This window comes from Tauraco erythrolophus, chromosome 4 (genome assembly GCF_009769465.1).
Source record: "Tauraco erythrolophus isolate bTauEry1 chromosome 4, bTauEry1.pri, whole genome shotgun sequence".
Lineage (NCBI taxonomy): Eukaryota > Metazoa > Chordata > Aves > Musophagiformes > Musophagidae > Tauraco > Tauraco erythrolophus.
In genome coordinates this window covers 63,197,462-63,210,486 of record NC_141468.1, presented here as the reverse complement: position 1 = coordinate 63,210,486, position 13,025 = coordinate 63,197,462, and the positions used below count along the sequence as shown (strand labels likewise).

Below are 13,025 nucleotides of genomic sequence, written 5' to 3'. Positions count from 1 at the left end.
CTTTAGTCAATGAAGAAAGAAGGTTGTGACCAAAAGTCACTGGAATGCCCTGGAGGTTCCTGTTTCTTTCCAGAGTCTCTAGAAGAAGTAGGAGAGCCTGACTCAGACTCGACTCCTAATTTTAGGTATCTAATAGTATATTACAGGAATATAAGCCTCAAGCTGTCTATGCACAAGATTCCTAATCATACAATAGGAGAAATAGCACTTTCCTTTAAGAGGTCTTATGAAGGTACACTGAAGGTTGTAATGCTGTGTGTTATAGAAGTACTTCTTTCAAAGATTTGTGATTCCTGCTATGCATTGCTTGAAATACAGCCTACAGAACTATAGCTATGTTTGATGACTTTTCTCTCATCCTGCAGCAGAAATACGAGAAGAAATTATTCTGAGTGAACCAGCTCCTCCAACTCCCTCCCCTGTGCCGTTCTCCCCAGCTAAATCTGCCACCTCAGTGGAAGTGCCCTCTGCCCCTTCGCCTGTCAGCAATCAGTCCCCAGAGTACGGCGGCATAACAGCTACAACAGGTAGGTAGGCTTATGGCAGCTAGATCTGCTTGAAAATGGCTTTTGCACTTGGTCACCTGAAATTGAGCCTAAGAACATGATGTGCTGGCTTTTGAGAGATGAGAAGCCTTCGCAAACAGAAATCTGTTTAAAGTATCAGTTATGCCTTCTCACTGTGTCCAAACATGATGTGCAGTCTAACAGGAAAAAGATCTGACGTTTGGACGTTTTATATACTTCAAGGAAATGTGCCAGATATTTTAAGGTTTAGTGAGGTTTTCAAAATCCTGAACCAGCAGTGGTTCAGGAATTCCTAGTGAGTAAAATAGGAATTGGGTATCTTTCCACATATTTGAGACCTAAATATGTTTAAATAGCTGTGCAAGTTTCTCTTGGAAATGTTTCACACATCGTTGATAACTTTCATCTTTCAGTATTAGAGACTAGGAATCACAGTTCTGAAGCCTGTTTTCAGTTGCATACTCAGTTATGGCAACTTGTGAGGTGGTTGTATTCTGGTGGACCCAGAGATTAAAAAATCTGTGCTTAAAAGTATTCAACTTGTGGGCAGGATTGACAGAAAACAATAAGCACAAAACTGGCTCCTTGTTTGGTCTGTATAAATGGGCAACCATCCTCTGTACTCTAATGTAAAACTCACTTATTACCTTTTGGATATGGGCAGGGCCAGTCTGTCTGTATGATCAAAAGATGGTGTTTTCTTGACTCATAGAGAAAAAGGCAGAAATATGAATGACTTTCAGAAGGTGTTCAGGCAGTGAAATTCCAGCTTTGCTGCTCCTCAGTGAAAAGGGTGTATAATCAGAATATGGAAACTATCACTTTTGTGATGTACTAGAGAAGTTCCAAAACCTTCTTGAAAGAATGTCAGAAAGTGATGATTTACCACAATGCTGAATTTGGCAGTAGCTAAAGGACTAATAAATCTTTCTGACAAATGTTTTTCATGTTTTCAAAGACGCCACAGGGAAGCACAATGCATAGTTGTGGCGGAAAGAGATTTAAGAACATTTGTCCCTACACTGAAACTTCAGATTTTCTCCTTGTTGGAGACAATACCGTATTTAGGAGGGAAATAGGATGATATTACCCTCAGAATAGTTAGACAAGAGACACATGATTGCTAGACATGGCAGGTGAGCACACTGCTTTAGATCAGGCAACGGTTGAGGTGGCGTATATGTTTGAGTCTTATTGAAATATTGATTTTGTGGGTGACTTGATCTGTAGACATTGTGTCCCAATGGGATTGCTGTGATGTTATAACCAGAACTAAGTATAATGCAAAACTGTACCTAGAAGTAAAAGACTGGAAAGTAGGACACTATGTGCTCTCCAGTGGCATTGACAGGAATGGAGATTTGAGGGACTTGCGTTTAGGCTGCAGAGACTGGAACTCTATGTGACTATCATAACTATTAGCCCAAAGCTTATTCCATATTTATATAATAGCCTATTTGTCAGCTATCTGAACTTCCATCTTCAGCTTACTTGATTTAGGTACTTGACTTAGGTACAGATCTGGGCAGGCCTGGGAACTGAGTGGATCTTACATATCCCTCCTGAATCCCACCAGTAATGCAAGGGAATGGACTCACACAAATACTACAAATGCAACTCCTTTTTGTTTTCATGTTGTTTATTATTTCATTATAGTCTGTTTTATTCTCTCCCTCTAATTTTTTATGTCCTGGTAAGGCCAAAGTCTGCTAGTGTGAAGTCTCAAGCCAGGAACAGGATCATTTGGGAAGAATGGTTGAAGGACCTACTCCCACAGTATGGGCAGTAGAACTTGACTTAGTTGTTCCCCTAGCAGAACATCTTAGGCAAGAAAGCTATTTCTAATTATTTTAGCTGTCTCTTTTTTCCAGCTTGCATTTTTAGGTTGTTTTAAAACCTTTTGTTTGGTTGAATTGGATTTTATTCTGTTTAGTGCAGTCTCACTTTTGTGATTGTGAAAATAATTTTTGCTGAGCACAAGCCACATTTGTCAACACAAGTAGTGATCTGGTTAAGATTAAATATAAGTAGGTGTATGTTTCCTTGTCTTAATTTGGGCAATTAGTAATACCTCATGTAGATGAACTTACCACCTTTTTAGTTTGCTAACCATTACACGATGGAATGCAGGCTTCATTTACATAAAGTAATACAAAATAACAACCATGTTTCAGCTCTAGGACATTGCTATACTTTGAAATAGGAGCACTGAAGATGTATTACATATAATCAAACTATTCCATATACAGATTTGTGGCATTAATATATAGAATGTTTTAGAATAGAAATCTCTATTCTAGAGAGATATGTTTAAAGTACACTATTGATTTTCTTACGTGTCTTTTATGAGGTAAATGTAAAACTCTGCAAATGCTTTGCAAATCTTGAGAACTAGTTCCATTGGTTACCACTAGCTCTCAGTTCCCCAATTTAAGGGATCATTAAGTCTTTTTTGCTTGTGGCATTAACAATAAAAGTTAACTATTAAACTTGCATTTTCACCTCTTTGCCTTCAGTCAGTGTAAAAAACCAGCAAATTAAACTGTTGTGATCATGTGATACCGAGCAAAACAAGGGTAAATCCTATATATTACATTCTGAGGTAGAACATCTGGCATGGGTCAGCTAACATTTTATTTAAAACTTTTTGTTAAGTTACTAGACATTTAAAAGGATACTTAGTCTCTGTCCTTTCTAAATCACAAAGGCCGGATTAATGATTGTTCAAACTACAACAATATTGTAATAAAAGTGATAGCTATATGGCTGACTCCGCTATTCTCTCCTAAAGCCTCTCTTAAAGCTGTGATTACTCATTTGCCAATGCAATGGGTTTTAGACAGCCCAAAATGAACCCTGAATTGTAGGTAGCTCCTAATAGGTTAGTGAACTAATCTATGCAGTTTACTGTTTAGTTTCAAGAAAAGTATACGTGAAATAAATCTTCAGGTCAGCAATGGTCATTTAAGGTCACTGTTCTTCCAAGTCTAGGCAGGGCATTAAAGTTCTGGGAATCTGGCACAGGAGATACTTGCACAGAACTACCACCTCTCATGTTTGTGTGTGTGAGTAGAACACTTTTTTTTTTTTGTCCCTAAAGCTTCAGCTCCTGGACTCATAGGAATATATAAGAACATCAGCTCTTGCTCAACAATCAGAGCTTAATTCTCATAGCTGCAGAATGTAAAAGTCAAAGGTTCCGATTTCAAAAGGCAGTTCTGCCCTTCTGAATGGAAGGGTTTGTGTTTTTTCTAAAGCTGATAGTAAAGGTAATCTCTTCGTTGTCAGTGGGCAGAATGGGGGATCTGACTCCAGATTTCTGATTGCTTGGGGTAGACAGTACTGCTTACTATCAGACATAATACACAGTGCTGTGAGTGTCTTGCTTGTACCTCTAGGTGGTCATTTACTCCAGCATAAAGCAAATACTATAAAATGCAGCATCATGAAGCAATTTTTGTTTCTTTCTGCACTGGTGTATATGATGGCACCAATAACAACAGGGCTGTTGTTGCACTGATAGCAGTTCCATTTGTATTTGGCTCTCCTGCAGGTCAGATGGTCTCTTGGTTAGTATCCTCAAAATCAAATTTTTGATTAACAGAGAAAAGAAAAAGGAGTGATAATAAACGAACTTCCCTATTTTAATCAAACCCCACATGTTCAGAACACAAAGCAGAGCAAAATGTTGCTCAATCACTATTGTTTTTGCTTATTTCAAAAAACAGTTCAGTTGGGCTCAGTCATATCTAAAAGAGACTTCATGTCCTGCAGTTCAATTCTGCAGACAGCTGAGAAAATATAGGACTGGGATGTAGGTGGGATGTAGGCAGGTACCAAAAAGCTAACTATGAAAAACTTTCAGACTTATCTCATTCCTCCTTTTCCACCAACAATGTCATCAGTGTCCCAGATGACCTGATCTATACATACACACAGTCTGCAAATCTGTTGTCATCTTCTATCGTTCCTCTCTGTCTATGTGCCTAGGTCACTGAAAATAATACCATCCCTTCCACAAAGGCAAAGAGAAGTGAGGAGACTGTTCCCAAGAACATCTTGAAAAAAATATTTGAAATGCTTTCTGTCACTTTGTAAATCCAGAGTAAAACCCAATACGCATCTGTTTCTAAACCATAACCTTCAAAAGAAAGTATTTCCTAGAGCAGCTGTGTGAGGTACTATCCTGTAGTACCTCGAACAATTCTTGGTTAGGAGATCAAATCAAAGATATTCACAACTCTTCCAGTGCAACATCTATTCTCTGTATTTGTTTCTGAGTCATCGGGACAGGCTCAAAACATGTTACACTCCAAACATTTATTTTTAAATTGAACTGAGATGGCTGGCTGTTAGACTTGAATGATAGGAGTGGCCAAGTCCTCTTGTCCAAGGAATCTGACATCCCACAGGGAGCACATGAAACAGCTTGCCATCCTGGACTGGCTCATTTTCCTCAGACTCAGATAAGATCCCTACTATTTTTCAAAAAAAGAAAAGTAGACTGTTATAATGGGTAGGGCCAGCCAAATCAATCGTATTTGGTAAAATGCAGAGGATATTTTGGCCCTGTTATTTCCCTTCTTGTTAGAGCTAGGAAGGTCATGAGATTTTTGACTCAATGGCCAATTTTTTCTTGAAAAAAATAAGATCAGGTCAAAGTAAACTTTTGTTCTATGGTGAGTTTAAAAAGTGAAAAAGTGAAAAAAAACAGTGATGTTACGTAAAAATAAGTATTTTTTTGTTTCACCATCTTTGCTGTCCTTTTTTTTTTTTCTTTATTTCCTCTTTGTTTTTGTCTTTTGACTTTAAGCCTGTTTTGAAACAAAGTTTCAAATTTTTTTTTGAAAATAATACTAGGAAAATATGTTGACCTTTTGAAATTGAAATGTTTCACCAAAATATTCTGCAGACAAGTTGTTGATATTTTCATAACAGTTTTTCTCTTGTTTTCAAATGAAGGTATTTGGTGACTGCATAAGTAGTTTTGGCCCCTTCCACATAAACTGTGTTTTCTAGTGAAGACAGACTTCCTTAAACATTTTCCTCCGCTCAAGGACCCATGACTGCTTATATCCACTGCAACACTGATGTGCTAGCTTCTCGTTGGTCTCGGGGATCTCAATGGTCCTCTGTAATGGGAGGAGATGAAAGACTGAAAATTCAAGAGTCATTGACAGAAAATGCAGGCATGTAAAAACAGACCTAGCAGAAATATCCTTGGCCATAACACATCCAAAGATGTCTCTACTATAAGAGCAACAAATCACACCATACTAGAGTATCTCAAGCCGGACTTACCTTGTGAAGCTCAGAATGCCTTCGTTCAGTCCCAGAATTAAGCATTGCCTATTTAAAAAAAAAAAAAAAAATTGGCTGACTTTGCGAAATGAAATCACATGCACCTGAAGAAAATCATGCACTTATGAGATGGGCTTTTGATTCCCCAAAGCCATGGAATGGACACAGACCTGGTAATACAATCATTTCCCCCTCTGAATTAGGCCCTTTCATACTACAGGAAGTCCTAGAATCCACACTGAAAAAAATAAGTCACCTCCTGCAATTCCTTTTAGCTAGTGAAAAAGAGTCAAGAGTGCCCAGAGACCCCCAAACTAGTGTTCGCATTGGGTTAAATTCAGTGTTCTGGTCCTCATTTGCAGGGTAATCTCAGCCAGTATGGTCATGACCTCCAGCAAGAGCTATGTTATACTGGAACAATGGATCTGTCAGCCTCCTGAGTGAAAGGGGTGTGTGCAAAGGACAAAGGTTTCTCAGCAGCTGGCTCATGAATCTGGAGTTCCTGCCTGGAAGGGATCAGGATGATTAAAAAACTCAGCACCTTCCAAGCAAAATGGAAAACCCACTTCTTTGCTTTGCTCTTCCCACAAACGCTCTACATGAAAAAATAAATTAAGTCCAGTCCTTGCCGCATCGGAAGAAGAATGAAACATTATTTGCGGGAAGGAAATGGCTAGGCTATTTTTGTCTATATGTTGATTATAATTTGGACATCTGCCACTGTGTTGCCACTACAGAGGCTGGTACCTAGTTGGGTGGAACAGATACAAACTGCAAAAGGATTCAAGAAATTTATTTGCTTAACACCCATTTTTTTCTAATCCTTCATTGTTCTGATCATACTTCCTGCCTCAGTCCAGGCCCAATCAACCTCAGATCTAAACAGACCAGCAGCATGCTCCATGTGAGAGAGACCTCAGGGTTTGGTGCATCAGGCCTGAGAAACATTAGCACTGGCGTTCCTCCATTTCTAAGTCATATCCCATTTTTTTCAGAAAAATTATTTCAATACCACACTGGAAGTTCATAGTCTGAGCCACTCCAGATATGTCTCTTACCTCTGGATCTTTGCACACTCCAGCTGATCTATTAGTATTTTTATTTACGCTTCAGATACGACTGTTTTGTTCACTTCAGTTGATGCTGTTTCCATTATCCTTGCCTGTTAGGTTGCTTTCCTATAACGGTCTCAAAGAATAACACCTCTAGGGATGATAGCCCATGTTAGCTGTGTTCCTTTAACACTTGCTTGTCTGCAGGGGCTATGCAATCCTATACGTGGTCACTCACCTACACTGTGACAACAGCTGCTGGGTCACCTGCTGAAAATTCCCAACAGCTGCCCTGCATGAGGAGTCCACATGTACCATCATCATCTGTCACACACCGGATACCTGTTTATCCCCACAGAGAAGAACATGGGTAAGTCACTTCACAGTGTCTTTTTTTTTTTTTTGTGGTTTTTGGATGAACTTGTGCTTAGGGTTTTGGGGTGGTTTTTTTTGAAATACAATGATACAATGAAATTTGTCTCTTGATGTAGTAAGTTGGTATTGCCAAGCTGCTAGTATCATTATTCTTTGTCTGTTGTTACTTTTGTATGATTATATTATGTCTCAGTTTTATAATCTCATTTAATTCTATTTAAAAACACAGTAGGCCTGGAGAATATTTCATGAAAGAGAAAGTTTCAGCAGATTTCTTCTCTGATTCCTGTTTTGCTGTGCCATGTTCTATCCCACATGCTAGATGTGCCCAAAGAACAACCCTACTATACCATGTCCCAGGAGAGGTGACCCTTCTCCTCTGCTCAGCACTGCTGAGACCACAACTGGATCGAATTCTGTGCTTCCTGGTACAAGATAGACACAGGCATACTGGACTAAGTCCAGAAAAGAGCCATTTACTTAGATGATTACAGAACTGGAGCATCTGTCATACAAAGAGAGGTTGAGAGAGTGAGATTGTTTAGAAAAGAGCCATTTACTTAGATGATTAGAGAACTGGAGCATCTGTCATACAAAGAGAGGTTGAGAGAGTGAGATTGTTTAGCGTCTGTCAGAGGAGGCTCAAGGAGGGTGTTATCAATGTGTGTAAATACCTGCTGGAGGATGTAAAGAAGATGGAAACAGATTCTTCTCAGTGGTATTTAGTGCCAGGACAAGAGGCAATGGGCACAAATAGAAATACAAGAAATTCTGTTTAAATATAAACAAACAAAAAACTTTTTTTACTGTAAGTGTGATCAAACACTGGAACAGGTTACCCAGAAAGGCTATGGAGCCTCCATCCATGCTGATATACAAACTCCATCTGGACACGATCCCGGCCAGCCTGCTCTAGCAAACTGTCCTTTGAGCAGGGGAGTTAGACTAGACAATCTCACAGGTCCCTTCCAACCTCAATGATTCAATGACTCTATGACTACTGTTATATCTGCAGATAAAAAATGTCCTAAGTTTGGAGAAATAGCCACATTTTCACCGTTAAGATTCTATTCTCATCTCCATCACCAAAATTTGCTCAAGGCTTTCAATTAGAATAAGAACAGTAGAAATTTATGAAGCATTATTTGATCTTGGAAAACTTCAGATACTCAGACTAAGTCTCTCGGTATTCTTTTCATCAAGCAGCACTTCTTCTGTGCTATCCTCATTTGAGTGACTGTATAACTCATAGAGATCCATAACTATAAAGAAACAATCACAAAATAGTTGATGGAGAAGGGCCGGGCACATAGCAAGATTAGCAAATGCCCAGGCGTTGACATGAAGCAAGAGGTCCAAAAGACTTTACTGAGCTCCTCAGTCTCATTGCATACTCATTAACCTTCCAGAAGTGCTTTCCAGTGTGGAAGACTGTATGCTGTTTGGTAGGGTAACAGTAGATTAATTTGAATCCTGCATCTCCTTCCCTCTTGGATGTGGTTATGTTTAGATATCTGTTTGAATGTCACTGCTAAGCCCTTACTGGAAAAACCTGGATATGAAGATATGGAACATCTATCCAGCAATATCACTGCTTGGTGGAGGCAGAAATAGAGCAGCAGGGAGGTTCAGGAGCTAAAAGAATACAAGAATTAGAACAGATCACAGTAAAACAGTGTATATATAATATACATGTGTGTATATATGTAAGAATTTATTGTTCCTAAAGGAATCTCTTGTCTCTGGCAGGAGATTTGAGGAAACTTTTTAATCTAGGTGAATCAACTTTTCTGAAAGGCAACACAAAATTCTATAATCTGACTTCTTTTGCCATTTGGTTTTAAGTGTGACACATGGATAGAAACATTTTGGTGATGTTTCTAAACATTTCAGTGACTTCCGCCTTCTTGTCTGCAATTGAGTTTGTAAGCTTATAGGGATAGGGCCTTTGTGAATCTGTGTTTACATGGCTTCTATCACAACGATTTCCTCATCTCATCTGCCTTCTATATGATACTGTTAGTTTTTTTAATCGTTACAATTTGTACTTATTTTGTATCTACAGCAAAATCAGCGTATTAGTATTTCAGATTTTGTGTCATTTGAGTCTAATGTGACAGGCTAAGAGAGGCATGTTCCTAAAGAAATGTCTGCAGAGAAATCCAGTGGCCTCACCTGTGGTCTTTTGAAGCACAGGACTCATTATATAGTTCTTATGGAAGGTACAGTCACAGATTCAAGACAGAGCTTGTTTAAAAGCATTTAAAAACCATATCTTCGGAGAGGAAAAGAAAAAACAATATACCTTGTATGCAAGATTCAAACAGGTGGTTGCCCTGGAAAGGAAGAGAGAGAGAGAGATGATCAAAGTCTGCGCTAAAACTTCTAGTTTTCTGGTGAAGAGAGAAATGGAGCAAGCAGCTGCCGTAGCTGCAAAGACTGAGCATCACTCCCATGCAAAAGGGCCCTGCAGAGACCATAAGCAGTATGGAGGCCATGAGCCATTCCTCTGCTGTAGGTGAATTTCACACCAAAGGCAGACTCTTAGCCATCCAGCATACCCAAAGTTTCCTAACAGAAGTTCTCCTGGGGTTCCTACCGTTCTTGCACACTAAAGATGATCCTTTGTGAAATATAGAGGCTCAAAACCATCTTGAGATAGAGAGAAAATACTGAAAAAGTCAGAGCGCTTTATACCACGATATTCCACAATACAAAGACATTTAAGAACTGAAGCCTTGAAACAACATAAAGCCCTAGTAGCTCCCAAGAGAGACTTGGATATAGACTGTTAAAGACTGAAATATAGACTGTTGGATTGATTTGTACAAATATTTTATTTGTGCTTCTGGCCAGTTATAGAAAATAAAATGTAAGTTAAATGATAAAAACTTCTCCCTGTAAAATAAAAATTTATTAAAGCCAAATGCACGTTACCAGAAATGAAGAAAGGGCTGTATGATCTGTTCCCCATTATTAAACCAAGCCTTATAGCAAGCAATACTAACATAGATTTGTGTAACAGGAGAAGAGCACAAGGTTCATAACCTACTCTAGCTCACTCCGATAAATCTTCTAAATCCACAGTGATACTCTCCACACATGTGGAGTCTCAGGACTGTAAATGGAAGATCTGTGGTATTAATAGAAGAAAATATCCTGATATCTAATTGGAATTTCCCGTATTCCAACTTGTGTCTGTTGGCACTCACCCTCACCCACTGTACCCTTGAGGAGAGTTTGGCTCTAGCTGCTCTACATCCTCCTTTTAGGTTGTTGCAGATCATGCCTTTGCCTCTCTTCTTAAGGCTGGACAAACTCAGTTCTGTTCCTGCAAGTCACGTGCTTCAGCTCCCTATCTGTCTTAATGGCCCTCTGCTAGAGTCACTCCAGTGTATCAATGTCCTTGTTATAGCAGAGAGCTGAAAACAGGACACAATACTCCAGGTGTGGTCTCCCAAGTGCCAAATAGAGAGAAATAATCAGTTCTTTAGGCCTGCTGTCTACACTCCTGCTAATACAGCCCGGTATGTAGCTGGTCATCTTTGTTGCAAGGGCATGCTGGTGACTTAGGTTCAACTTTTTGTCCACCAGAACTTTCAGGCAATCTTCAGCAAAGCTGTATTCTCTCCAAATGGCCCCAACCTGTGCCACTGCAGGAGCTGTGCCATTCCAGATGCAGGACTTTGCATTATTCTCTGTACAATCAATTGACCTTTCTTTCTGAATCATACCTGCCAGACTCTAAAGTAACTGCTAGGTCTCAGCTGGACTTCCCCAAAGAAATGCCATCTGTGTATTAACCTCACTATTCAGTATCTATAGATGTGGTTCAGAAGTCACTGTAAGGCATGGTACTTGGCAGAAAACATTTTTGTTGGATTTTTTGGGTACACTTTCTTCTTAGAGAGATGTAGGGTTCCTCAGCCAAACACTTTCAGATAGGTAGGAGAATACTAGCCAGAGACAAGATCAATCGCTTCCAGTCTAGGACATAGCATCCTTAATGACTAGAGAAAGCATGAAGTGCAAACAGCACCTTACAAGACTTGTCTTTGTTAGGAAGTCCAAGGGCACTCTGGACTACAGGAGTGACTAGGTAGGTGAGCATCTTCTTCAAGCAGAGAAGGCTGCAGAGTGAATGTCAGGCTTATAAAGTCTGCCAAAAACATCTGTTGCAGATCTTACTTACCAGTATATTGTGTTGAATTAATTAAAACACAAGACATCTGCCTACCACAAACAGTGTGCAACAGCTCTGTAACATAGCTGTTCCTCTCTCCCCCACTCTCCAAATGTCAAATGTCACTCCAGTCTTCAAAAAGGGCAAGAAGGAAGACCCAGGAAACTATAGACCAGTCAGCCTCACCTCCATCCCTGGAAAGATAAGGGAACAACTTATCCTTGGTACTGTCTCTAGTCATATCAAGGACAAGAGGGTCATTAGGGGCAGTCAACATGGCTTCACTAAGGGGAAGTTGTGCTTGACAAACCTGATAGCCTTTTGTGAGGACATCACCCAGCGGGTGGATGATGGTCGAGCAGTGGATGTGGTCTATCTTGACTTCAGTAAAGCATTTGACACAGTCTCCCACGGCATCCTCACAGCTAAACTGAGGAAGTGTGGTCTGGATGATCAGGTAGTGAGGTGGATTGTGAACTGGCTGAAGGATAGAAGCCAGAGAGTAGTAGTCAATGGGACAGAGTCCAATTGGAGGCCTGTATCCAGTGGAGTCCCTCAAGGGTCGGTAGTGGGACCAGTATTATTCAACATATTCATCAATGACTTGGATGAGGAAATAGAGTGCGTGGTCAGCAAGTTTGCTGACGACACTAAACTGGGAGGAGTGGCTGACACACCTGAAGGCTGTGCTGCCATTCAGAGAGACCTGGACAGGCTGGAGAGTTGGGCGGGGAGAAATCTAATGAAATACAACAAGGGCAAGTGTAGAGTCTTGCATCTGGGTAAGAACAACCCCTTGTACCAGTACAAGTTGGGGACTGAACTGTTGGGGAGCAGCACAGGGGAAAGGGACCTGGGGGTTGTGGTGGACAGCTGGATGACCATGAGCCAGCAATGTGCCCTTGTGGCCAAGAAGGCCAATGGCATCCTGGGGTGTATTAGAAGGGGTGTGGTTAGTAGGTCGAGAGAGGTTCTCCTCTGCCTTGGTGAGGCTGCTTCTGGAATATTGTGTCCAGTTCTGGGCCCCTCAGTTCCAGAAGGACAAGGAACTGCTTGAGAGAGTCCAGCGCAGGGCCACAAAGATGATTAAGGGAGTGGAGCATCTCTCTTATGAGGAAAGGCTGAGGGGGCTGGGTCTCTTTAGCTTGGAGAAGAGGAGACTGAGGGGGACCTCATTAATGTTTATAAATATGTAAAGGGTGACTGTCATGAGGATGGAGCCAGGCTCTTCTCAGTGGCATCCAATGATAGGACAAGGGGAAATGGATATAAGCTGGAACATAGGAAGTTCCGCTTAAACACAGAATCATAGAATCATAGAATGGTTAGGGTTGGAAGGGACCTTAAAGATCATCTAGTTCCAACCCCCCTGCCATGGGCAGGGAAATCCACCACTACACCAGGTTGCCCAAAGCCTCATCCAACCTGGCCTTGAACACTTCCAGGGATGGGGCATCCACAACTTCTCTGGGCAACCTGTTCCAATGCCTCACCACCCTCAATGTAAAAAATTTCTTCCTCATATCTAATCAAAATCTCCCCTCTTTCAGTTTAAGTCCATTGCCCCTTGTCTTATCACTACACGTC

At 40.5% G+C, this 13,025-nt stretch overlaps 1 protein-coding gene across 1 annotated transcript in view; it reads left to right on the top strand.

Moving 5' to 3' along the window:
• Positions 1–13,025, top strand: part of RFX4 (regulatory factor X4) — a 78,382-nt gene that overhangs the window by 52,684 nt on the left and 12,673 nt on the right. The window contains exons 14-15 of the mRNA XM_086610278.1: positions 366–527; positions 7,088–7,250. Coding sequence (XP_086466404.1) covers positions 366–527; positions 7,088–7,250 — 325 coding nt within the window. The remainder of the gene's footprint in view (positions 1–365; positions 528–7,087; positions 7,251–13,025) is intronic.